General features: G+C 38.1%; 1 protein-coding gene across 3 annotated transcripts in view; it reads right to left on the minus strand.

Annotated features, from left to right (window-relative positions):
* The window catches only part of GRIK2 (glutamate ionotropic receptor kainate type subunit 2), a 592,068-nt gene that overhangs the window by 324,998 nt on the left and 243,297 nt on the right, over positions 1-23,773 (minus strand). For all 3 annotated transcript variants that reach the window (XM_080666610.1, XM_080666611.1, XM_080666612.1), the window contains one exon: positions 158-339. In XM_080666610.1, coding sequence (XP_080522736.1) covers positions 158-339 — 182 coding nt within the window. The remainder of the gene's footprint in view (positions 1-157; positions 340-23,773) is intronic.

Below are 23,773 nucleotides of genomic sequence, written 5' to 3' on the forward strand. Positions count from 1 at the left end.
TGTCAGACTTTTTATCAGAAAATTAAATCTAGGAAAATACTCTGTGTGTTTTTACAAACTGTCTTTTTAACAATAACACTTTGATTTGAAAACCAAAGTCCAAACTTTAAATGCAAATTTAAAAAGAAACTAATAATTTAAGTAATTTAAACATTACCTGTTTCAAAATGCCTGCTGCCATTTCATGGCTACAGTCAAAGATTACATGGAACTCCTTGCCTCTTTTCATTTCTTTTAGTAAGGGTTTTGCATCCTTTGTATCAGCAGGTAGTTGACGAATTTTAAGTCGAAGATTGTACCTTGATGGAGCTTTGATGAGCTCTTGCAAACGAATGAGACCTTTAACGAAAAAGGTACAAAAAAAGAATATTAGAGAAAAATTGGAGTGGGCCATACAATCACAAAACATACCACAGTGTCTGATTTTCTTGCCCATGTATATGTGCATAATGTATTATGACCATTAAAATTCCTATTTCAAAACTCTAGATTCCAGGTGATTTTCGTTAAAATAATCACTTCTGAAATTCTATAAGGTATTTTTCAAATTATGAAATACATAAATGACTATTAGTTAACATAAATCACTTAAATATGTAAATGAATAGTGTCAAATTGTCTCCCTCTGTACCTCAATACAACTCCCAAGGGGTTGTCACTGTTAATAACTTGAAATATAAATATTCCATATACTTTCTGTGAATTTCATATATACCCATAGAGGTTTACTTTGTTTTGTGTTTTATATTAATAGTTGTTTTGTGACAATGTCTTATACGTTGTTTTAAGTCAGTGACTATTATTCTAGTTTGTCCATCATTAAGAGTGTTTTATAGAGGACATAATTTGTGTAATTGTTCTCTATTGTTAGAAACTCTGGTTACTTCTTTTTTTGTTTTTGTTTACAAGTAATGGTTTAGTAATTTGGTGTATTTTCAAAAGTGAAATAATGTTCCTTAATAAAACAGACTCTAAGTGGCCTGAACCATAATTAAATTACTTTAAGAACTAACTTTTAAATATTGTTTTCTAGGTTTAGTATTAAATTCAGAAATTAATATAACCACAGACATTGATAAAAGCAAACATTTTCCTAGAGCAGTAGCTCATGATTACATTAACAAATAAATCAAACTAATAGAAACATATTTAATAGGTCAGAGAAATGTCATGCATTTAAAAATAACAGAGAAAAATAATTGACTGTATTACTTTATACAAACTTCAAGTAATGAAACCAACCCCTTTAGGAACTGATACAAAAGACACAATATATAAAAGAGCTTGATAAGAAAAAAGGATCATCCAATTATATTCAAGCTTGAACCAAATTAGCAATTTCCTTTTCTCTTCTTCCTACTCTTTCTTCTTATCTACCTACCTCTTTTTCCATTTCATTTCTATATTTTTATTTCTCCATCCCTATCTTCCCTGAAAAACTATTTTTGTAAATATTAATATGACAATAATAATAAAGGAAACAATTTGTAAGTAACTAACCTGGAACATATATTATAACTAAAAATCTATTGTGTATTAAAATATATAAGATCTAAAGACTAAAATCCAATTATAAAAGATTTAAAATAAGTAATAGATTCTCATATATATATATATATATATATATGTATGTATATATATATATATATAAATGCTATGTGCACTTTAATATAGTGCAACATAGCTAACAATAAAATTAACTTAACCAATTATTTTCATCCACAAATAAGACATACAATTTAAAAACATACAAACTGAAACTTATCTACTACCTTTACTTTTAAAATAGTATCCCATAAAATTTACTTTATTGTAGATTATTTTACAATTTCGCCATTTAAAATTCTACAAATAATGATGGTATAATTTACAAAGTATCATATTATTAGTTCATTTTGTTTTCCAAATTTAAATATTTATTAATATGGCAAAGTAAATACTACATAATTAATTGATATTAAATGTACCCTTTAAGCAATACAATTCAGTATAGAGAATTAACATCTATATAATGAGTACAGATTATATTATTTAATATATACATAAAATTGAGCTGCACAAAGATGAAAATAAATATCTACTACATATAACACCTGCTTAATTGTAGCAGAGTTTAACATCGGGCTTATAAAATCTTTCAAAGCACGTATAAAAAGTAACAGATGCAGAGGAAACTTTAGTTTCCATGTGTAGATCAGCAGTTCTCAAAGTGTGGTCCGCAGACCCCTACATCCTTACTATTTTCATAATAAAACTAAGAGATTATTTGGCTTTTTTTTCTCATTCTCTCTCATGTGTGCAGTGGAGTGTACAAGAAGTTACAAAATGTATGATGTTACAAGAGATTGAGTGAGAAAACAGATATGAAAATCCAGCTAACTCCCATTAAATCAAATATTAAAGAGACCTATGATAATACTAGAAGCCCGGTGCACAAAATTTGTGCATGAGGGAGGGGGTCCCCTCAGCCCAGCCTGCAACCTCTCCAATCTGGGACCACCTGGGGGATGTCTCTCATAATCCAGGACCACTAGCTCCTAACTGCTCACCTGCCAGCCTGCCTGATTGCCCCTAACTGCCCCCCCTGCTGGCCTGGTCACTCCCAACCACCCCCCTACCAGCCTGGTCGCCCCTTACTGTTCCCCCCGCTGGCCTGGTTGCCACCAACTGCCCCCCTCTGCCAGTCTTGTCTCCCCTGACCCCCCCTCCCGCTGGCCTGGTCGCCCCTTACTATCCCCCTGCCAGCCTGGTCACCCCCAACTGCCCCCCACCCCTGCCGGCCTGGTCGCCCCATGCAGCCCACTGTTCAGTTATTTGGTCATCCCTCACTAACCCCCCTGCCGGTCTGGTAGCCCCACACAGCCTACTATTCAGTCTTTTGCTCGTCCCTCACTAACCCCCCTGCCGGCCTTGTTGTCCCAAGCAGCCTGCTGTTCGGTCATCTGTCTGGTTGTTTCATTGGTAACGGCCCTGGGCTTTATATATGTTAAAACAAAGCAATGCCACTCTTCTCACTGTTTTTTGTTTGTTTGCTCTGGAAAATATATGTATGTTTCATCAAAAATATGCTATTTATGTGATTAAATATGGGTTTACTATTGCCATTATTAAATGAATCAATACATATTTTAAATTTATGATTTTTATTTTGAATATGGTATCAGTAAATATAACACATAATTTCTTTTAGATATATTCATAAAATATTAAGAATGTAAAATGGTACTAAAACCAAAATGTCTAAGAATTATTCAATTGGATTATCTCTAAATTGTTCATAGCTGTAAATTTTCATTATTCTAACAAAATTATTTATATAAACACTGACTGATCAATACCAACTTTAGCTGAAGAAATAAGAGCAAGCTGTCCTTGGCTTATTTACCTCACAAGATTTTGTGCAAGTTAAATGTAAACTTAAGGGAGTTAACCTATCATAACAAAATATAGTCTGGATGTCGTATTTGAATCTCAGTTCAAAAATCTATGATCTGTGTGACAGGATAAAACCTCTATGTATTAATATATAAAACACCAAAAAAGAAACTGGCATATATTAGATTCTCAACAAATGGCAGTTGTTATTTTTATTGACATAGGAAGAACATAGTTTTTTTTAAATGTGCTGGTTATTAAAACTGTTTTTAGAAGGTATTTGATACTGATTTAGACTGAAAACCTAACAACAACATTTTAATCAAATTTTTAAGAGATGAATTCATTACCAAAGGAAATGGGTTATATAGTTATAAATTAGCCCAGGAGTTTTAAGGTGAAAAAGCTCAACTAACTCAAAAACATAAATTTTATGAAGAATAAAACCCATAAAGATTATTTGTAAAGTTCGCTCTAAGTATAAATACTGCCAAGGATATTCAAGTCTCTTAAGAACTCATGTGGATAGTCCCTGGAGCCATCAGATACAATAAATGTTTACTTATTCTCTTCACACATATACATCCCTGCTGGCATTAATGTAACAGATTTCAGTTTGTCAGCTTCCCTGGGGAATAATATCAAAGATCTAAGAAAATAACTGTTGCTACTAGGAACTGCCATCGCCTAGTTAAGAATTTAAGTGAAATGTTGTCTTCATTCAACATAGATCTACTGCATGTCTTCTATGTGCCAGACATTGTTTCACTGATAAACACTATGACTGAAGTAATAGTGTGTATTCAGTCTTCAACTGCGGGAGATCAAGTTTGACTTTGGCATTTTTTAACACAAAAGGTGTTCCTATAATGTTTTTTCATAATCAGTTTTTGGAATAAAAGTGGTTCAGTAGCATCAGAGAGCAGAAATCCAGACACCTATTTGAACACTAAGAGCAGAATCATAGTTTTAAGTTATGGCTTTCCATCATCTCCTGTACTAAGAAGTCTAAGCACTTCTATCTCTCTTGGCTTCTAAGCATTCCTTGATGTTCCCTAGGGTGTTGTTTCTTTTTTAATCTATATTCTCATTCTAGGTTCTTTGTCTTCCTCATTATCTGACATTTAGATACAAATGTCTATCCAAAACCTGTTATTTAGAACACTTTGGAAGAATAAGAGTGACAAAATGGAAGATAGATTCAAAACATCCAAAGAATGGATGCTTAGCTAGCTACCTATTTAATATGAGTAGTTGGATAGCATCCTGTATGTGGATGGGGTTTTCTCCATAGTAAAATGGGCATAAACAAAAGGAACATATTCTAATTACAACACTGGCTATGTATTTTCCTCTGCAGATCTCTGTCCATCTTCCTTCCTCCCCCAATATCTTCCTGCAACTAACCATGTTCTAAAAATAACAATTCCTGAAAAGATCACCCTAATCAAATTCATCATCCTATCTAATAAAAGAGTAATATGCAAATTGACTGTCATTCTAACACACAAGATGGCTGCCCCATGTGGACACAAGATGGCTGCCCCATGTGGACACAAGATGGCCGCCACAAGATGGCCAGAAGGGGAGGGCAGTTGGGAGGGACCAGGCCTGCAGGGGAGGGCAGTTGGGAGGGACCAGGCCTGCAGGGGAGGGCAGTTGGGGGCGATCAGGCCTGTAGGGGACGGCAGTTAGGGGCAAACAGGCCTGTAGGGGACGGCAGTTAGGGGCAAACAGGCTGGCAGGGGAGCAGTTAGGCATCATTCAGGCTGGCAGGGGAGTGGTTAGGGGGTGATCAGGCTGGCAGGCAGACGAGTAGTTGGGAGCCAGCAGTCCTGGACTGTGAGAGGGATGTCAGATCCCAGTAGGATCTGGCCTAAACAGGCAGTCGGACATCCCTCAAGGGGTCCCAGATTGGAGAGGGTGCAGGCTGGGCTAAGGGACACACATCCCGTGCACGAATTTCATGTACCGGGCCTCTAGTATAGCAATAAATATGCATTCTTTGTAAAAAAAACAAACAAACAAAAAACAGTTTTCCCCTTTTTTTAAGGAAAAAAGTGTGAGCCTCTCAAAATATTTAAATGGTTTGCATGTAGTCCTGTCCTATGGGCCTTTGGTCAAAATGGAGGAATAAAAGGACCCATCTCTGAGATGAAATAAAAGGGAAAAATCTATTTTATTGAAAATGTGGCTAAAACAAATAATTTCCAAAGAACAATTTTCAGAAAAATAGTTTAACAAATTTGGCACCTGGTTAGGTTATTTAATGAAAGAGTAGAATTATAACTCCTTAAAACAGCCTTTTAATTAAAATGCCCACTTTTCCCTAATGCAATTAGTTGATGAAATGGTAATAAAAAAGAAACAATCTGCACAGATGGGTTCCTGAAAACCTTCTAACAAAGAAGAGCTGCACATTGCAATTATCACTTTATTTTGGAAGATGAGTAACATTCTACTGCCTCTAATTCCTTCACAGATAACATATTTTTTAACCTCTTTCTACTTTCAGTTATTTTACAGTAGCTGAAATCAAGGTTTATCTTGTGCTTATAGGAAACAGAGGTCTGAGCTGCTCTTTTCAAAAGTTGCCATCAATTTAGCTTTTAAGGAGACTCCAGAAGGAGCCATTTGTGCCCACTCCAGCTGGCGCTTCCTTCCAAAGAGATCAATCACACCACCTCTCCACAGGCCCAGCCTCTCCAGGCCCCAGGAAGGGAGTCCCACATCTCTTTCCATCCCCAGGTATTGATTTGGGCAGCCCACAAACTATAGCTTTGCCACCTGGCTTACTCAATTGCCCTATTTATCATTTCAGTAAATGTGGTCTCTGTGCAGGCCAGACTTCCCCCAAAATACACTGTATAATAAACGATACAAAAATGACTCATCTACATTCAATGGTTCATCACACACACACACCTTTTTTTTAGTTGAGAAAGGATCATTCATTGAGAGGCCAAAGAATAACGTTTCGAGTTATTTTTATTAGGATGTTTTATTTGTACCACAGAATGTTTTAAAGAAAACTAAATAGAATATGTATACCAGGTATGGATTTTGTAAAGTTTGGTAATACTCTAAATATAGAGAAGAAAACTAATCATAATTTTTAAAATGTTAAATGGTTTTGACAGGAGAGGTAGATTGGCACTACAAAAATGTTTGTCTCCAAATTTCTGTGAGCCCTCCTCCTCCGGGGTTAGGTGAATTTGTTCATCAGTACTGGGGAAATGGAAAATAAAAAACTCTGGAGTCTAGGAAAAGAAGGGAGAAGAGGAAGGGAAGATGAAGCTTCCAAAGCCGTTTCATCTTGTTTGAAGACAGAAAGCTAGTGATATAAAGTAAAATTAGAGGGCTGGTCTCCAGAGAGGGATTGGCTCCTCTCTTTCTGAGATTTGCTGTATTTTTAAAGTATGCTAGAGCCTACAAAATTCAAAACTCAAAATATGAAAAAATAAAATAAAAATACTTTAGCTTGATATATTGAAATCTAAGTAGCTCTAGCTGGTTTGGCTCAGTGGATAGAGTGTTGGCCTGCAGACTGAAGGGTCCCAGGTTCGATTCCAGTCAAGGGCATGTACCTTGGTTGTGGGCACATCCCCAGTAGGGGGTGTGCAGGAGGCAGCTGATGGATGTTTCTCTCTCATCGATGTTTCTAACTTTCTATCCCTCTCCCTTCCTCTCTGTAAAAAAATCAATAAAATATATTTTTTTAAAAAAGAAATCTAAGTAGTAAATGAGTTTCAATTGGAATCTCAGCATGTGAATGTGAAGAACATTGTGTTGAGAATGATTTTCATACTAATTCTGTGTTCAGGGGCATGTTTCAATAGGGATTGGACCTGGGGTGGTGGGCTAGGCATGGTAGCATCATGTAAAGGTCATCCCTATATTAAAATCTCCTGCTTATTTTTTGTATTATCCAATCCTATCCATTATATTTTTATTGATGGAAAAGCATTTCTATGCTTCAGAATGGTAAACAATACAATGCCAACCATACATTCTAGGCATCCTGGCTCTCTACGGGAGCTAGGACCTGAATGGTTCAATCCTGAACCATAATGCATTCAAAAAAGTAAAGTCCAAAGAAGAATTATGACATACAGTCTCCTGAAAATATTTTACAAGTGTACAAATTTATAGTCTGAAGCGACTTGTTACAATTCCATATTTTCCTCTTTTCAAATACCCTCAAATCCTGAAAACTCACTCTGACATGTAAGACACATAAACACATGCATGGACACACAAATGCACACACATACACTACTCTGCTTCTATTTTCCTGGGAAATATAATTCACCTCTTTGTTGACATCTCTCCCTAGGAAAGTCTGACCATGATGTTTTTGTTATTTCTGCTCGTCTGACATTTGTCAAGTCCACACCACAAATACTACAGAACTGATCTAACAAAACAGATGCCTCTTAGTAAGGCCTGGGTGAGGGGGTCACTAACAGGCAATTACAGAGTCACCGTTAGCAGGTAAGTCAATGCTGAAACCCAAAGACCAATACTGTGTGTTGCAGCATGCTCCCAAATTTCTGACCCATACAAGTGGCATGGCAGTCCACACCCCCTCATTAACTTTCTCTGGAGTGGCTATAGACAAAGATATTTATATTTTTTCAACTTTAGTTTTATCATATGTAAAAATGTGATAATATTTATTAACATATAGGAAAAAATCAAATGAGCTAATAATCATTTGAATCACTTGATACTGTGCCTGGCACAGATCAATCTTTTTCTCAAGTTTCTGATATTTACTTCTCTCTTGGACCCCCAAAATTGCAGGCCTGTGTGTGCTCCAATAGGCCCTGTTTGCTCCCCAAATCCCCTCTGCAGTCTTGTGAGTGGTCTCTATCAAAATTCAAGTATCTAAATCAGTTCTGCTTCCTGTTTGGAACCTAATTAATACTCTATCTATATGCTGATGACTACCAAATTTCTATCTATTGCCAGAACACTCCCCTGAAATCTGGACTCTTAAATGCACTCTCCTATTTCACAATTGTGCAGTAATAAATTAGCCTTACCCCAAAAAAAGTCTGGCCTTTGCTAGAGGCTCCTGGGAGGTAATGTCTAAGTCCTTGGAATGTCCTGCCTGACAAGAATGTCTTTGTTATCTGGGGCCCTTTTGTTATATAGGATAGTCTAACAATGGGACTGGTAGTAGGGTATTTGAGTTGTGAGGTTATTGATCTCTGGAGGGTCAGCTAGGCCAGTGCTCAGCCATGTCTGCATGATTAAGCACCAGTAAAAACTATGGACACAAAGACTCAGGTGGGCTTTCTTGTTGGTAACATTCCGTGCATATTGTCACTTAGTGTTGCTGGCAATAGTTAGCACTGTTCCCAAATGCACGGGGAGAGGACACTGGAACCTCTGAGTGTGGACTCTCGTGGGCTTTGCCCCGTGTGTCTTTTCTCTTGGCTGATTTTCATCTATATCATTTTCTTGTTATAAATCACAACAGTATAACAGCAGTCAATCAATCTGTGAGCTGTTCTAGTGAATTATCAAACTTGCAGGTGATCTTGGATACCCTTGAAGTTGCAATTGGTGTCAGAAGTGAAGGTGTCCTTAAAGACACCTAACTAATGCAACATGTCTGCTCTGATGTATAGTGGATACTATATTCCATACTTGGCCCTTCATCTCCCCACCCTCTGAAATTGCTCCTCCCTCAGTTGTCCCAAGTAGGACAATGGCAACTCTTATCAATCCAGGTACTCAGGCCCAAAATCTAGTGACATAGTTGATTCTTCTCTTTCTAGCACACCTTCCATCCAATGGATTAGAAACTCCTATTGGATCTTTCTTCAAAATTTATAAAGAAAGCTACCTACTCTTACTACTTCTAACACACTGGATTGAGCTACTTTGATCTCTCAAATAGATTTCTTTAAAGCCTCCTAAATAACATTGCCCTTATATATTTGTATATTCGGGTACATCTGGTAGTAGCTCAATGACTACAGGGCTTATTTCATAAGTTTGGTAAGTACAGTGTCTGGACCATTTTATGATAGAAAAGTGGGAATGAAGAATGCAGGAGCATGAAGCACAGTTTTAGTACAGGCATAAAACTATGGGAGCAGATGAGTGGAACTATATTCAGTGGCCATGGATATATGTTGTCCTTTGGCTTGACTCAATACACAAAGAATTCCAATGTCTGATGCACATTAAAACAGTGGCTTGTGATTTTCTAGGCCAAGTATTTCCAGATAATCATTCCATCTAAAGAAAGTTGTACGGACAGCAGAATGCAATCCTGCTAGGCAAGGTCTCAGAGGTCTAACCAGAGATCTCAACCCTAGAACAGGAGAAGCAACAGGAATAATGGGAAAGAAATGAACAGAGAATGCTAAAATTGCTACCTTGGGCTTGAGGCTAGGTCCAAGACTACCTTGAAGTTGAATGCAAGGCCAGCTCCACGCTACCCCACAAGGATCCTAATTGGTCACAGCTTTCCCCAGGCGAATTGATACATGGAGTGTATTGGTGTTCCCTGCAAAGCAGGGGCTGCCCACCTGACTGACACTCCTAAAGTCAATACCAAAATAGGATTTCCCTGTTTCTTCTCCCACTGCCATGAGGAAAAGCAATTATGGCATTATTAAAACATAAACAGGGCTTTTCACTGTGCTAAGGCTAAAATCCTTTGGCTTCTAAGGCTTTGGGGTCTAAGTTCAGTAAGTATCAAAACCAATTCTATTCAGAATGCTTCAGTTTGTGAGAAGCCAATAGACTTAGTGTTAAATTTTAATTCTTCTTTGCTTACTGCTATTAAAGTTTGTTTCATCCAATTCATGAGTGAATAAGCACATAGTGACTTAATTTCCAGCCCAGGTAACGCTGGGTTGTGCTCACTGGGGGCCCCATAGTCACGATTAGTGGCTTTGCCATAGGCTGACCCAGTTCTAGATCCATCCTATCATCTAATTTAATTTGTCCTTTCGTACAGCAGCTGAATATAGGCCTAGGCCTGGTATAATGAGATAGGGCAGGTAACAAGCTGGACAGTTTAATGAGAAGACAGCTGTATTGGCAGAACTCTTTTGGTAAAATGCGCAGACCCAATTCACATTATACTGAGCAAAAAGGGAACTCGCTGCCTCCCATAACTGAAAACAAACTCCAGGCATGGTTGCAGGCAGGAATTCTTTGTTTCTCAGTTCTCTCTTCCTCTGTGTTCCCTTCATTTGCCACATGGCACAGATAACCAACAGAATCTCATACCCTTAAAGAGGTATTTGAAATTCCTGTCAAAATCCTACGAAGGACCCTGTGTGACCCAGATTGGGGTTATTTGGTGGGAAAAGGGTTGACATTGGATGCATCTGTGGGTGGTGGGGGGAAGAAAGTGAGCCTTGCCTGAACCACAGAGACTAAGATTTCCTCAGAGGGACTGTGGGCAAACACACAAACACAGCCCAGCTATGCATCATGGCAGCATTCTAGAAACTTTCTAAACAGGATAACTGCACTTTGGTTGGTTTGTGGCCAGAGTTTGGTAATATTGTGATTCAATAGTTGTTTACAATTAAAATTATTTTATTATTTCTCACCAAACTGGGGCCCTTTTGAGAGACAGAGTCTAAGTAAGAGACGTAAGTGTGTAGTAATTAGACCAGGACGAGCATTCCCCAGAAACATTCTGGGCAAACCAGGGATTCTGTTCAGTCCTCCTCTCACTTCACAGCTTCTTCATCCTTCATCTTAGATATGTCATCACCTGCTATCCTGGCAATGCTACCCACCCCCAGCAAACCTCATTGTTCAATTCTGAAGGCCACACAGCAGGTTCCTTTGTCTGGAGGTAATTCTGCTCAGATGAGCCCCTGTCCTACTGTCACTCTAACTGCCCTCTCAGCCTGTGATAACCCAGCGCCAGCTCCCAGACAGTAGCTGATTAGGTACCTGCTGCTGCTAAATCCCCACTTGTGTCCAGGTCAGTGCAGTTATCAAGTGGCAAATCATCCTTCATGGCTTCTTTTCTGGCTCTGTCCCAGGATGCTGCTGTTGCCCGTTTTATCCCTCCACTTAATGCATCAAATATAATTTAAAGTAGACACTGTTGAAACAGCTTAAGAAGCTTACATGGTGAGCCCATGACTAACAATAATTACCAGAACTACTATGTGCTGGTATAAATACCAAGTAGAATGTGACTCTTAAGGAGCTTAGATGTTATATTTTTGTCCCAGAAAAGAATACCGTTAGCTCCCAATGCCTTCAGCAACTGTGCTCTTTAAACATGTATCCTATCTCATAAAAGATTTAAAAATGTGAATATATCAGGAATTCACAACAGCATATACTATGTGCTTTGAATTTGAAATGTAAAAATGAAATCCAACAATATAAAGGTATCTGCTATCTATGAGATTAAAGGATAGTGGGAAGAGAGGCATGTAAATCATTTCTCTACAATGAATTAGAAGCAATGATCTGAGTGTCTCTAAAGTGTAGTGGAAGTGGTAGGGATAGGATGCCCAAGGATGGGCAACCATGTGGCAGGTGGAAATGGATGGACAGGTATTGGAGGAAGAAGAAACTGCATGTACAAAATATGATGATATGAGAGTATGGAAAGTTCACAAAGTCTTGTGAGTTCTTTGGTTGGTAGTGCTGGAACTCCAAGTATAAGCTGGGCATAGTGGGAGGTGAATCTGGATCAGTATGAGGCAACAGCCAGTTGTGAAGGACATCATATCGGATTGTACTTTCTATGAGAAGGAATTTGTGGTTGCAAGTATTTTAAACAAAAACAACCCAGGCTGGCTAAAGCACAAAAGGAGAGTATATTAGAACATTTAGGGTAGTTTCATGAAACCCAAGTATGGGATTTCATTCATTCCTTAGAAACAGAAACAAGTAGAAACAGGTTCTGAAGATATCCCTTTATATGCCTCTGTTCCTTTTTTGCATGCCTGCTTCAGTCTTTTCTTTCTAACAAGACCAGCTTTCTCTGCCTCACAGTTCACACAGGAGACATGGCCATCCTTCAAATTCACTCCTAAGTGTACTTCTTATATGTCCAGCAGCTGGCAGAGCCCAGTTAACCTTTCTTGGTCCCAATTATAAATTTCTGGAGAGAAAGGGTTCACACCAACTGCGTGGATGCTTAGTCTAATCAACTGTAGTCAGGAGCACAGACTTACCTTAAGGTATGAACATCACTGCCTGGGCCCCACTTCTGTGGGTGAGAAAGCTGAGGTTGGGGGATTTAGGTGTACTACCCCTGCCCACTGTGGAATCACTGAAGAAATTAAAAAGATTGCTATCAATAGATTTTTGTTGTTGTTGTTCAAAGATCACTTTGATGGTATTTGTAAGGATGGATTTTGGGGTGGTAAAATATTGCAAGATATTACTAAAAGGGAGGTTGTCTTGTGTTTAAGCCTCTATCAGCATGAGAGAAGAGCAGAAGGCATTCTCTCTATACTCTCCCTCATCCTAATGTCTTACCACATATCTGTATGCATTTTCTATCATTTATGTTTCTGGAAACAGAATTTCCTATAATGAAGAAGTGTCATTGAATTTAATTACACCTTAACTGAGAAAATGCATGTGGAATTTTTGAATTTTCACTTTAGTTTGAAAGACCTTTGGGTTGTTCTGAAACCTATGCCACATTGCTAACTTAATAGACTCAATTAATCAAGATCACTAGAGTGACATATAACACTAAAAATCCAATCTATTCATTTATAATGACATATATATCTGTCACAGGCATGGTGATACTTGATTGCATGGCCACTGCATTCTCAAATTACATGAGAAAGCATATTGTAATCTGAAGGTTGGTTAATATTAATTTAGAATCAGAACAACGGGAGTTGGCCCAACGAATAAAATAATTATAGAAAGCATTTATTGAGGGTTTGAGGTTCAGCCTTAAGAACTCTATAAAGAGGTACTACTGTCTGCCCCACTTTGCAGATGAGGTGAAGGCACTGTTGTCTGGGTTATGTTCAAAGTACCAAAGCCAGATTCAAACCCTGGAAGTCTTTCTCCAAATCCAGTACTCAATCTTTGCATCCAGAGTTCAATAAGCCTAGTCTTATTGGTAGTAAATCAGCTAAGAATTTATTTTCCATGAACACTTTTTAGATGTGTCATCTGTGTTTTCTTGTGTAAGGCTCTTTTTAAGAAACCCAAGTGTCTAATCAATCTTCTTTCCAATGGACACATTCTTTCTTTCAGTATGTTAGTACCCTGAAACAGGAGATAATCAAATCCTGCTTACCTGGGAGGCATTCAGTCCTTCAAGATAATGTTACAACTTTTCATTCTCATTCATTATGTATTGTATTGACTTCAAAGTTTTAACTCTCAGAGGGAAACTTAATTTCAAGGTATGTCCAAAGTACTTAACTCCAACCCCCAACAGTGACAATGGCACATGTAGAATCCATTGAATTGTGCTGAAGTTTGAATTTTGTCCACCCATGAGTTTAGGCATCAAAACTATTCTATTTGCTACGTATTTGTCATACAAATAAAAAAAAATCTACCAATATATTTAATCATAAATCTTATATTAATTTTCTATTCCAAAATATTTTTAGAGGTTAAGCTTCTTTTCAATTTTATTATCTTGATGTTTTTCTCTGTTTCCTTTCTGATTATAATTTGCCATTTCTATTGCTCTTCAAATTTGTCCAACTTTTCCATAAGTCAACTAAAATTTTCTGCCTTTTTAAAAATATATATATATTTTTGATTATAGATGGGAAGGGAGAGGGAGAGATAGAAACATCAATGATGAGAGTAATTGTTCAGCTGAATAACAAGACCAGCTTTCTCTGCCTCTTGCACGCCCTCTACTGGTGATGGAACCTGGACATGTGCCCTGACAAAGAATTGAACCATGACCTCCTGGTTCATAGGTCGATCCTCAACCACTGAGCTAGACTGGCCGGGATAACTGTCAGATGAAAGAGGAGTCCTTCTCTATTAAGTCCTTTTCAAACAATAAGCTAATGCATTGCATAGCCTCTCTCATGACTGATATTAAGTAGCCCTTAATTGTCATTCCATGTAGAACTGCTGAATACATAGTCTAATTAGCATCTTACCTCCAAACACACATATATTTTGGATATTTATACATTGTCCTTTGCTCCTGTTTCTTATTAATATGATGTTATCTTGCCATCTCTTAATTGAATGTTTGTTGCCTTTTGATAATTTGGTATTTATTCTAAACATAAAAAAGAAAGTAAAAAATAAGCTGATAATTGTTTCTTTTCATTTTTTGCAACTCAAAAGAATTTTAAAATGAGATTTGTTAACACTTATGATCACATACTAAGTACAAAAATTGTGTTTTACTAATTTTTAACAAAAGTTCCGAGACATTTTTTATAGAAAGGAAAATGAGACACAGGGATTTGAACCAAATGAAAATAGTTTAAATCTAATAACAAATGGCAGAGCTGGAATTTGTACTCATTGGTACAGCCATTTTTTTCTTATATGCAATTATTTTAAAGAATAGGTGGTAAAAATGAGTACATTTAGGCTGGGCTAATTGGTTTCTTTTTGCCAAACCTGGCAAAATATCAAGGTAATGATCTCCCTTAAAAGGAGCATTTAGCCATTTTCATGATAGGTGGAATAAGTTTCTGCAAAAAATCTCTACTCCACTAAGAATTCATGTACCAGACTTTCTGGGCAGAACACAGACTGTAGTCCATTTGCTCAGATATAAAATGCTCTTCCCAATTTTGCTGAATGGAAATGTGTTTAAACCTTCTTAGACAATTGAAGGAAACCTATAAACTTGAGAGTTAGGGGAAGGAATGAGCATTAAATAATTATCTTAAAGTCAGTAGCCTCCAAAAACTGTTAACTTCTAGAACTGAGAGTAAGAAACACCGATTTTGTCATCTGACATTCCTTAGCTATAATTTTCATATATTCAACAAAGTTAGTAACATTAGGGCATTTAATACCCATATATGTGTCCTATGCTATTCCAACTTCTTGATAAAATTTAAAACTGCAATAAAAACATGAACTTGTCAACAAAGAAGAACTGAGAGATTTCTGAGAAGAGGTAGGTAGGGAGGAGTGTGGGTTGGATATGCAGAATGGTTCTGAAGGTGGGAGCAGTGGCAGAATCAATGTCAGAAACATGGTACAGAGATGTCATACATGAGACATACTGACACTTTGGGTGGGCAGGAGAGGAATGAAGTGTAAGTTGAAAGTAGCATGGCTGGGTAATGCAATAGTAGGATAGACCTTCATCCCAATTTGAAGCCTAATTCCAAATACTAAAGTTTGATCTCATGTTGGTCTTGGGTGTGTCACAGGGTATGTGAGGAGTAGGGCTAAGCAGTTTAGTAGTAGCAGAGCTGTGTAATCTCCGTGTACTGGTCATTCAGACTCTCCAGATCCTTGGCCAACTACCCACTGAGGGAAGAAAGACTCTACCAGCTAGAAGAACAGAAGTAGAGATCAGAGAATAGCAAAAATAATTAAGCTGGAGGTTAGAACCCCATCAAATTAGTTGTAATTCAAAAGCAATCAGTCTTTAATTCCAACAGGAGATTGAGGGAAAAAGTCAAATATAAAACCAAACATGAGGATCCACTTGTAGGTTGGTATAGTTGTGGGTACCAGAGACATAATGAACCTAACTTCAGAGCAGCAGATGAACTCTAAATCAGACTTAAGTCAAAAATATTGTTAGGCTACCTGCCTTGGTATTCACAAATCTTGATCTTACATATTTATTCAATTTATGATAATTATTTATTTAGCAGCTACTATGTAACAGACCCTATTCTAAGTACATGGAACACCGTGGAAACCAGGATGATAGAGACCTCACAGTTAAAGGGGGCAGACAGACATGAAGCCATGAGTTGCAATGTACTGTGGTAAGTACTACCATGAGGGCAGTGCAGAGGCAGGGACAACTGTCTAGTAAAATAATGTTTTAGATGACATTTTAAAGGACCACGAGTTAATCAGGCTAAGAGGGAGGCTTGACTCTTGGAAGAAAAGAAAAACATGTCAGACAGAGCTAACTTCCTGTGCAGAGGCATTGGTGACAGCATGGCAAGTTTGAGGAAGTGCAAATAGTTCTGTCTTCCTGGCATTGAGCAGGGAGAAAATACGAGATGAGGGGGTTTAGGGGAAGATAATCAGAGGCTGTACCCCTGGCTAGGCTAAGTCAGAACCACGTAGGTAAGAAAGTTAGGAGTGTGGAGTGTATGTTATCAGACAGGACTTTGAAGAATTAGGCATGTATAATGTTCTGAGGGGGTCATTTGGTATGAAATGCATGAGAGCGCCTGGGGCAAGCGATGATGACAGAGGTCTGGCTGTGAAAATCAGCTGTGTGACCTCAATGTGCCCTCCCATGGAAGGCTCTGCTCCACTCTTTGAATATGTTTACGATGTTGAGACAACTTTCAGCACATTTTGACATTTCCAAAGAAATGCACGTGTAGATTTTTACTGAAGAATTAGTGGGAGAGACAGGGGAGAGGGCTTATATTACAAGAAACAACACACTCCCCAAATCCCCAAGTCTCTCTTCTTGACACAATAGTCCCCTTTCTAAGAATTATTGGCTCTTCCCTTCATGCACTATCCAATTCTCGACCTTTTTCCTACGGCAAACATCAACTCTATCTTAACTCTCTCAATCTTAACCGGCTGACAGAAAAACCCTGGAGGTCTATCTGCCAACCAGGCTTATCAAAGCCATCACAAATAGGGTCTCTTCTTCGTGGAGACTGCTATGCTACCTTCATACAGCATTTCCTTCATATTGTTACAAAAGGCCACAATTCTCTCAATCCCGAATTGTAAAATCTTCCTTCTTTATTATTATTCTCTTCAGAATACAAGTGCACTGCTATTTAATTTTAAGGAAATGTTTGCTTGCACTAACTTCCCCACCAGCTATCACCTCACTGAGTTGCTTTCCTTTATAAAGAAGTTCCCTGCAAGTTGTCTATATTCACAGTCTTTGATTCACCCATTCTCATTTAAGCTCACTCTAAGTTTTTATGCCCACTACTCAATTAAAACTGCTCTTGTTAAGATTACCAATGCCCACCAGGCTACTGAATTCCACGGTCAAGTCTCAGCCTTCATTTCACTGATAAGCGATATCACTCCATGCTCCTTCAATATCATTTCTTCACTTTATATCCCCTGTCTTACAGATCCATCTCATCTCAACCCCATTCTTCTTTAATTATTTACATCCACTTCTATGGTGATCTCACACAGTTTCACAGCTTTGATTTCAAATGTATTTTCCACCCCAGGCCCTCCTGGATCTCCAGATGCCTATATCCAAATACCTACTCCATCACATCTCTACATCTATGCTTGCAGACACCCCAAACTTAACATATCCAAAGCTGTATTCTCTGTCCCATTCACAGTCTTCCCAGAGTCAGTTGATGGCAACTCCATTCTTCAACTTTCTACCTTAGAGAATTTCCTTTGCCTGTAATGCTCTTTTCCTACTTATCCACAAGGCTTGCTTGACCAACCTATTTACAATTGTAATCTCCATTTGTACATTATATTCCTCCTACATTGCTGTACTTCTTTTTTCTGTTATAGTTGTCACCTTCTAATACTCTGTAATCTACATATATTTGTGACACTGATTACTTATTTTCTGTCTCCCTCCACTAGAATATAAACCCCATGAAGGCAGGGATTTGATCTGATTATTTTTTGTATGTATCTCAGGTGATAGACCAGCCGTGGGCAAACTACGGCCCGTGGGCCGGATCTGGCCCGGGGAGCCGAAAGAGCGGAGGGTTCTCTTGCTCTCCCCTCCGCTCCTTTACTTTGAATTTATATTAGTTCACACAAACACTCCATCCATGCTTTTGTTCCGGCCCTCCCGTCCAGTTTAAGAACCCATTGTGGCCCTCGAGTCAAAAAGTTTGCCCACCCCTGTGATAGACCATATCTAGCACATGGGAGATATTCAGAAACATTTGTTGAATGAATGAATGAATTCCTTGATCGTTCATCTTGAGAAGCTTTCAGTCCATTTGGAGAAATAAATTACACATTGAAAAAAAGAATGTCTGCCAGTACTAAGCAGCATGCGCCAAGTGATAAGTGAGTAGAATAGACCCAAAGTGCAAAGACATTATTTTCCCTAAGGATTCAGAAGACCGGGCCCAATTTGAATAATTCATTCTGGGAGAAAATTGATCATGATCTAGGAAAGTGGAGATGGGAGAAAAACATTTTAGATGAGAACAATTTAGAACCTCAATGCCATTATATTTCTGAATTTAAAAGGGAACCATTTATTCCTTAAAAAAAAGTGAAAATACAAAGAGCTCATTCCAACTGGAGGTCTCTTTCTTGTCTACAAAATTTCAAAACAATGGCCCACTGATGGGCCTCTCAATTAATGCATCTGCACTGGCTATTTCTAGGTGCTGGGGGTGTGTGTAGCCAAGGACAGAAGAAATCAGTCTGTAAGACCCAGTTCATATCAGATGTTTCAAGTCAGTTAACTGCAAAATAAAGCGGAAAGGGAATTAAATACTTAGAAACAAAAGAAAAAAATGTAAGTGGGCTGAGGGAAAAGCTTTTAGCAAATGTGAAAAAATCATGCTGGCACTGATGATGGGCCACTTAGGAGAGATTATTTCTAATGGAACAAAGAGGGGCGGAGGTGTGTGAAGTTCAGGCTGGAGTCTCCTCAGAGACCTTGTGCTCCTGACTGTCACTTTCTCTTTGGGGCGGCACTGACTTTCTGTTGATGCACCCCTCACCCCCCAACCTGTGCATCAGCTGTTCCTAAGCACAGCCAATTATGAGATGAACAGGTTTTGGTATAGCGTCCCTTTGACCACTGAGTGTTTTCTCAGGCACTGTTTAGGGGTAAACTGAAATTGAAATGGATGAAATGTATCTCCACCCAAATCTCTCCTCTCATCCTTTCCCTCTCCTTGGTGACCCCTCTAGCACTTCAGGAAACAAGTGGGACTGCATGCTCATTTCTCTCCTTTTAGTCAAACAGAGAAAGATAGGTTTGCGCTCATTTAGATTGCTATCTTTACTAACTGATTTATAATGTTTCCTCTTTGGAGGGTATTTGTATTTTAAATTTTTGCTCTTTAGTTGTGGTCTGGAAAATTCTGTGCTCTGGAATCTAACGGAGAATTTAAGTATCTGAATTCATTCTAAGAATGAGGTCCAAACTGCTTTCAGATTGCTTTTGTCAAAGGAAACGGTCATTTGACTGGATCTCCTAGGAAGCCCTGTTTCATAGAGTTTGTCAAGAAGCTCTAGGGGCGGCAAAAGGGTTCTTCTGGCCTTCACTGCTCTCATCTGCAGCCCTAAAGTGTGCTCTCTGCCCAGACTTGGTACAGAGGACCCTTTCGGCTGGCTACTTCCACCCTTCTGCACCCTCCACTTTCTCAATCACTTTCTTCCCTTTCTCAGATGCCCATCAGCCATTCCTATACCAGGCTCATCTTCTGGTTTTTCTCCCTTGACTCTCGGCTGGCACTTGGTCTGATTTCCCTGGCCCTACCCTGAAGCATGGTGGCCCTGCTAGTACCACGAACATTTTGTAAACGCATTTGCCTGTTTGCTACACATTTTAAATCTCCAAGTTCATTATGAGGAGGATGTCTAGATTAGGAAGAAGAATCAGTTCTAATAATTTATGAGACGTTAAGTAAAAGCTCGAATATGGTCTATACTTGGATGTAGCCTTGGATCATCTATGGAAGTCAGGATCGATTCTCAACTGGCAAACATCTCACGAGGAAATAGGTTGTTAGACATTTTGAATATTACCCCAACCTACTTTGGCCCAAATGGAAAGTGGTAGAGTGCAAAAGCATAGACTTTAGATTTATTCAGACATAGGCACTAATTAATGTGTGACCTTGAGCAAGTTATGTAACTTCTTTACTTCTATGGTCTCTGTGATTACTCCGTGCTTCCTGTAAGATTAAATAAGATGACACAAATAAAATATGTATCACAGTTTCTGAAACTGTTATTATTTGTTTCTTTATTTTTTTGTTTGTATTCCAGGATCTGAACTACCTTTTTTGAAGGAGGGGAGAGGGATAAAATAGTTAGAAAGGGGCTTCTGGAAAGAGAATGGTTCTGGTAATTATTTCAAATGTTTAGTTCCTTCTGAAATTCCCTAACAATAGAAATAATTTAAGGTATTCTTATTATCTCAAACAGTAAATACATAGATTCACAGGTGGATAAACAATCTTTATAGCTTTGAACTCAAGCCTTAGTTTATCTCATCCGTCTTTGCATTAAGAACATTCTTACCTCATGTCTATGTAAAGATATTTTAAATGAGTTATTATGTTTTCCCTGGGAAATGGATATGAATATTGACTCAGAAAGTATTTTTAGTGTTTTTTAAAAGTTATAAGTCAAGATATATTTGCATTAAGAACATTCAATGGTATCTTGACTTATAACTTTTAAAAAACACTAAAAATACTTTCAGAGTCAATATTCATATCCATTTCCCAGGGAAAACATGATAACTCATTTAAAATATCTTTATATAGACATGAGGTAATAAAGCCCATAATTTGTGGCCTCATAATCTAATGGAATACTAGAGCAAACCTTGGAGATTCTGAATGAATGAGTAGTTTATGTGATCCTTGGTTTAATTCAAACCTTATGTACTCTGAGAACTGGGAATGGTGATAGGCATTTAGTAGGTTACTAACAAATGTTTATGTGAACTATGAATAGAGACACCATTCAGCCCAATGCTAATTGTATTGAGTCTATATATAGCGTCTAAGCTATAGTTTCTCCATCAGGGGTGATATTGCCTCCAGAAAATGTCTGGAGACATTTGATTTTCACAACTAGAGGTGGGGATTGCTACTGACATCTAATGGGTGGAGGCCAGGGATACTACTAAGCATCCTACAATGTACAGGACAGCCCTCCACAACAAAGAACTAATCTGGCCCCAATGCCAGTAGTTTCAAGGACAAGAAACTCTGGCCTAAGCCATAGATATTTGAGATTGGTACTTCTCATACCACAGTGATATGTAATGCTACCTTCTGCTTTCCATGCTGAATGCTTTATGTACTCGCCATTAAATGTATACTCCAGCCATTTAGGTAGATTTTCCATGATCTAACTTTACTTTGCCTGCCCTTTTACAGTATGGCAGGGGCTATTCATCTTTAGTATGAAAAAAAAGCAAATGACTTAGGGAGTTGTATAAGAGACATTATGCATCCTTTTTATAGTGACAGTCTGCTGCTTCAGATATAATCTTTATCCTCTGTAAAACTAGAGACACTATATACCATTTACTCATCTCTGCTTATCTCCTATTTTTGTTTGTCTGTTGCAGTTTCTTATTTCTCATAAAATAAAACCTTGGCTTAATGTGCACTTCTATAGCCTTGGAGAAAACTTTGAATCCTCAAAAATGCATAGAGTGTAAAAGTTGCAAAGATGATATCATATTATTACTTTTGTTTAACACTTTCTGCAGGCCTGAGCACTTTTCTACGTGCAGCCAATTGTCACTATTTAGCCATGTAAAATAAAGACATGCAGAAGGAGCTGTGGACCCTGGATTATCATTTAGCTTCAGCTGCTAAGTCCCTCCTCAACCTTCAATATGTATAACAGTTAGTTTTATTCTGTCATCAGCCCTAGTTGCGTTTGCTGGTATTTGCTTACTTGTGCTGAAGGCAGAGAGTTAGTAGTGAGGAACAGAAGTGCTAGATTCAACACTGGCATTCAAACCCTGATCCCAACACCACAGTATTTCACCTTGGAAAAGTTCCTTACTGTCTTTACGACTCAGACTCCACATTTGTATATGAGGATAATAAAACCAAGTTGTGCAACTGGACAACTGAGGAATGCACACTAAGTATTTAGACCATAACCAGCATGCAGCAGTTCTCAACAGCAGTTGTTAGGATGATCATTAGTGAGATTTATCTCTCATGCATTATGTCTTTCTTGTCTCTTCTCCCTGTTAATAGGGATGAGATAATTTCTTCTCCAAATGTCTATGTTGTCTCCCCCACCCCCACCATATATTCCTGGTTGTAATTTGGAAATTTTAAGATAATGCTGACGAGATACAAATGTAGCAGTTTTAATTTCTCTATCTGGCAGGAAAGTTATATATCCTACAGACAAAGAATCTCAAAGTCATCCTCAATTTTCTCTAGTAATATATTTTGCAAATCTTTAAGTATAAGGGCAGAATATTAACAAAAATGTTGCAGTTGTAACATAAAAGAAGTTAATGTATTAGTTTCTTTTTGGTGTGGGTTTTTAATTTTCCCTAAAGTGTACATATTTCAAGAGCAAAATTTGATTAGTTTTGATATCATGAACTTATCACTACAGTCAAGATGCATTTTTATTAGCCACTAAGGTTTCCGGTGTAATTATGTTTACTTTTTACTTTATCAGAAGGCTTGCAGGTAAAAATTAACTAGATTAAGATCAACACAAGGAAATTTTGCACTTTCTCAAATAGACATGCAGAATTATAAGTACATTGCCAAACAAAATAACAAAACATTTTCTTTGAAATCGAAGTGAAAGATGTAGTTGGGTCAAAATATAGGTTCTTGGACCTATAACTGTATAGTATTTACTCAGTTATTCATTCAACAAATATGCACTGAGCATTTATTGGGAGCCAGCACCTGTTCCAGGGGGGAGGGTACAGTCCTGAAGAAGATGAATCCCCTGGAACAGCTTATTGGGGAGAGAAGCCATAAAACTAAAACTTGAAAAGTAGATAGATCCTTGCCCTCCCTGGTTTGGCTCAGTGGATAGAGCATCAGCCTGTGGACTGAAGAGTCCCAGGTTCAATTCCAGTCAAGGGCACATGCCCCCGTTGAGTGCTTGATCCCCAGTGGGGGGGAAGGAAAAGGCAGCCAATCAATGATTCTCTCTCATCATTGATGTTTCTATCTCTCTCTCCCGCTCCCTTCCTCTCTGAAATCAATATGGTTTGACTCAGTGGATAGAGCAATAGAGCGTTGGCCTGCGGACTCAAGGGTCCCGGGTTCGATTCTGGTCAAGGGTATGTACCTTGGTTGTGGGCATATCCCCAGTAGGGAGTGTGCAGGAGGCAGCTGATTGATGTTTCTCTCTCATTAATGTTTCTAACTCTCTATCCCTCTCCCTTCCTCTCTGTAAAAAATCAATAAAATATATTTAAAAAAAGTAAATAGATCCAGATAAAATTTTAAATGAAATACTGTCCTAAGCACTAGATTGTGATAGTTTTTAAAAAGGAATTTGTAAATATCACTTATTTTAACTAGATGCCTGGTGCACGAAATTCGTGCACTGGGCATGTGGGGGTCCT

Source organism: Plecotus auritus, assembly GCF_963455305.1.
Source record: "Plecotus auritus genome assembly, chromosome: 4".
Classification (NCBI taxonomy): domain Eukaryota; kingdom Metazoa; phylum Chordata; class Mammalia; order Chiroptera; family Vespertilionidae; genus Plecotus; species Plecotus auritus.